The sequence below is a fragment of the Chelon labrosus genome (assembly GCF_963514085.1).
Source record: "Chelon labrosus genome assembly, chromosome: 17".
NCBI classification, from domain to species: Eukaryota; Metazoa; Chordata; class Actinopteri; order Mugiliformes; family Mugilidae; genus Chelon; species Chelon labrosus.
The window spans coordinates 17,302,517-17,306,809 of record NC_140350.1 but is presented as its reverse complement, the minus strand read 5'-3'; the positions used below and the strand labels follow the sequence as shown (position 1 = coordinate 17,306,809).

At 42.3% G+C, this 4,293-nt stretch overlaps 1 protein-coding gene across 1 annotated transcript in view; it reads right to left on the bottom strand.

Moving 5' to 3' along the window:
• Window positions 1-2,432: 2,432 nt before the first annotated feature.
• The window catches only part of yipf5 (Yip1 domain family, member 5), a 5,906-nt gene continuing 4,045 nt past the window's right edge, over window positions 2,433-4,293 (bottom strand). Inside the window, exons 5-6 of the mRNA XM_084564102.1 lie at window positions 3,851-4,032; window positions 2,433-3,662 (exon numbers count right to left, since the gene is read on the bottom strand). Of these exons, the coding sequence (XP_084420228.1) occupies window positions 3,500-3,662; window positions 3,851-4,032 (345 nt within the window). The 3' untranslated portion in view covers window positions 2,433-3,499. The remainder of the gene's footprint in view (window positions 3,663-3,850; window positions 4,033-4,293) is intronic.

Sequence of the window (4,293 nt, the reverse complement as noted above, 5' to 3'; positions counted from 1 at the left end):
GCGTTGCGCCATTTGTCTTTAGGCCATTCGATGCGTTCTTTGGCAAACTGTGACGTCTTCATAACATGACGTTTTTGTAACAGTGGGACTTTACGCGGGCTTCTTGACGATAGCTTGGCTTCGCATAGATGTCCTCTAACTGTTGCAGTGCTCACGGGCAACTTTAGACCTTCTTTGATCTCCCTGGAGCTGATCATTCGCTGAGTCTTTGTCATTTTCATTATTCTTCAATCCATTTGAATGCTAGTTTCATGTTTTCTTCACACGTCTCTCTGGTTTTGGTTGCCATCCTAAAGCCTATGAGATCGTTTTAGCTCATCAGCCTCATCATTTTACCACTTCTTCATATGTTTTCCCCTCTTTAATCAACTTTTTAATCAAAGTACCCTGCTCTTCTGAGCAATGTCGACCCATCTTACCCAGATATTTGCATGTACAATTTAAACAAAACCTGTTTGACACTTGTTTTTTTTCACAGAATGAATAACTTCACTAATTGAACTCCACACTGCTATTATTTTGAACACGCCCCTTTCGATTCAGATTGAATTACACAGCATCAGCAGCATGCATGTCATAACACCTACTAGCAAATTATGTGCCATGTACAAATATAGTTTCTACCAAAAACCGCGATCGATCTGATTAGTGATACTGGATTGCTTTTATTTTTGAACACAACTGTATTTGTCATTTTTGCAGCAAATGCCCATAACCAGATTATGACTGAATGCCTCGACCTCTGGATGATTAACACAAGGAGAAGCTTTTGCACACTGGGCTTATTAACAAACCTCATCTCAGCAATTTCAAAAATATTATTAAGTCTGTCTCAGAAACGCTGCAGTGCACTAGCGTGCATGTCAATAATGAGGGTCCAACCCCGTTTTTACCAATTTAGGAATAATGCCTATGTACAGCCAGTAGTTAAATTTAGACGCATGGGAAATATTATGCATGCCTTCATCTTCATCTTGCTTTGACTTTTGATGTGATATTGACTGCCTTTCAGTTTTGGCACAGCTCTGCATATTCTGGTTCCTGCTTCATTTGATCGTATTTTGAAATGTTTTTTGTTTAAATTCTTGTTCTATCCAGTTGTAAAATTTTTTGTGTCTCACAGTACAACCTCTGTATTTACAGGGATTAATGCTGCAGTGTGTTGTAATACGTATTTTACACTGAATCCACTGGTGTTAAAAAGAGTTTCCAAAAGAGGGGAGACAACTGAATGTACAACTTTTTCAAGGAACTACTTTACACACAGGGAATATGACATGTCGTCTTCCTTCAATAAACATAACCACACATAATAAGTGTACTGTATCCACACTGTTGAGTGTTTTCTCATTTGGGCATGACTTGGGGGTCCCAAGGCAACGACAGTCAGGTGCTGAGGAGGACCGAGTCTTAGAAAAGTAATTTATGGAACTGAATAAATTGTTTTTCTCCGGGCCCATAGGGGAAAGGGCGAGGATATGCCTCTGAGAGGAAAAAACGCCTGAAACCAAACACTGTACACACACGCTGAGGCTGTATAAATGTCAACATCCTTCCATCGTATACCCAGAATGCTCCTTGAGATCCCCAGAGCTGAGAAGATGCAGAATTACGGAATAATTCGGAGCAATTGAGATGCTCGCCACAGTGTGGGATTCCTCATAACCTTTTATTTAGAGAAAATATTAAACGCGTCTGAACGGCAGTGGCCTGCGAGAGCAGACGGCTCATCTTTAGTTTGCTTGAAATGCAAAGTATCTCCTTGATGTTTGAGTTTGTAGGAATAGAAAAAGCACTCTACTTTCAGTTCTGAATTATTCATTCCTGCTAAGTGGGTTATCATCCATTTAAGGAGGCCCCATGTGTATGTGTTTTGTGTATGTTGGCGCAGGGAAAACCCAGAAGGGAAAAGTAAAAATAAGAGGTGATTTGTGACTACGTGCATTTCTAATATTACTTATATGAATGCGTTTCTACTGTAGGTCCTCAAACCTCACACCAGTGTAGTTTTGACCTTCAGGGTGTGCAGCTGCAGGCCGACGCTGCTCTGCTGCCCTCGCTTGATCGAGCTTTGGAGGTGAATGCCCACAGAGAAAACATTTATGTGCGCTTTTCATGCAATTACAGACTGTTTTAATCCTTCATGGAACCCAAGAAGCGATAAAAAGAGACAACAGTGTGGATCAAAGCACAGGGGTGACCTTCTTTGATGTACCAGCCAGCTGTTGTAAAATCTCTGCAGGCTGCTGAGAACTGTCATTATGCATCATACCCTGGCTTCTCTCAACGCCTGCCCCCCCCATCCATCCCCGCCTTTCTTCTGCCTCACAACAAAGACCTACGAGTCTTGTTCCAGTCTCTCTTTATAGAGGTTCTTCAGCTTCTTCCCATTATCACTCCGATGACGACGTGCGGTTTAATCACAAGGCGGATAAACTTCAAAAACAACTTTAATGTGCATTAGAAGACGTGAACAACAGATGACACATCAAAGCATACGAAGGGAGTCGTCTCTAAAGTAAGGATTTAAGAAACAGATAACAAAAAGCTTTAGAGACAAGTCTGTACCTAGACACATACAGTATCTCTCAGGCTATTCATTCTTATATTATCTACGGTTTGTATTTGTTTGGTTTTTCACAATCGGAGCAATGCTTTTGTGCAAACAACTGTAGTTGTGTCTTCCTGAAAGGCATCAAAACTCAAACAAATCTCAAAAGAATATAGTAAAATACAGATATAGCAGAGCAGCTGTCTTCATGTCAAATGGTGATGATGCAGACGACGGGGTTCACAGCTCCCCAGTCCTGAAGAAAAGCAGACCTCCCCATTTTAATTTGCCCTTCCGGGAGGGGGGAGTTGAATGAGTTACTGTAGTCTTGTGCAGAAATAAAGTGGGCGTTTCCCTTAGTCTCTCCACTGTAGAATCTATGGGCGTTTTGCCAGATAAAGCTCGTAACAGCTTTTGCAAAAAAAAAAAAAAAAACACGATACGCGGCACTTTCACTGGCTCCAAATTAGGCTGCGGGGTTGTTTGTCTTCTTGAAAAATTGAGAACGTTTCACCTCCTGTGACCAAATTAAACAGTCTCCTCGGGTTTCCTCGGTGCGAACTAATTGCCCGCTTCCTTCCCCTTCATGTCCTTAGAAATCATAGGACTGTACTAAGCCAAACACGGCTCAACAAGGTCCACAGGAGAGTCATTTCTCACCAGGTTTGTTTCAGTCCTCTCCTGTAAGATGCGTGAAGGGAGTAAGGTGACTGGGTCGAGGCACTCCAGCGTGCAGGTGGTCAAGTGGAAATGTAGTGAGAGGTGAAGGTTTATGCAAAGAGGGGAGAAAAAAAAAACAAAAAAAAAAAACATGATGGTGCCGTTTTAGACAGGAGCTCCCATTTTTCTGTGGTAACAGTGTAATCAGCCAATAATTACACTAATTACACTGACGCTAATTGAACTGAAATTACAGAAACTGGGGAGCAGTTATTTTTAACGGGATGCTCAAAAGACAGAGATGAGTGCAAAGACCCCGTACAGCAGAGCGCAGGGGTAAGCAACCAGGAGCTGCTGCCCGTCCATGGCCAACGCCGAGATGAAGATCTTTGAGGCTGAGAAACTGCACCAGCCAATGATTGCTGCAGTTAGTATAATTCCTATCATGCCCCTAAAGAAGACAAGAAGGACATTAGGCTTGACCATTCTAACAGTTAAAACTGTTTTATTAAAGGCGCTTTTACACTTGGCGAATCTCCCATAAAACTTAAGACAGCGCTACAAATAAATATCACAGTTTATCGGGGCTAATTTGCGAATGAAATGATCCTTTAAAGGTTGTTTTTCCTGTGCACTTACTGTAAAGAGAGGAGGACTCCGAAGCTGGAAAGAAGGATCATGGGGAGGAGGCAGTATCCCAGCACGCTGGCCACACAGCCAAAGGACACGCCGGTCATACTCATGAGGTTGAGGAGGCAGTACATACCGAGGCAGCCAATCGCACTGATGCCGTACACATAACCGAACTGGATCTTACCCGACTGTGAATGGAGAGACATACGATCAGATGCAGACCTGCGCACCTTCAGTTCAGACTGAGTATTTTCACAGTAACAGGCTCTGTAGCAACATTAAAGTGCAAAGCCTTAACAACAGATTGAGTTTAATATAGAAAGAACTGTGTGTGAAATATTGCTGTTTTAGCAAAGTGTCCAGACTGAGTGTTGTCATTTAAACTGAGCTGGAGTTATAGTATGAGGAGTAAAAAGGTGATGACGCCAGATAGTAATGAAAACAGACGG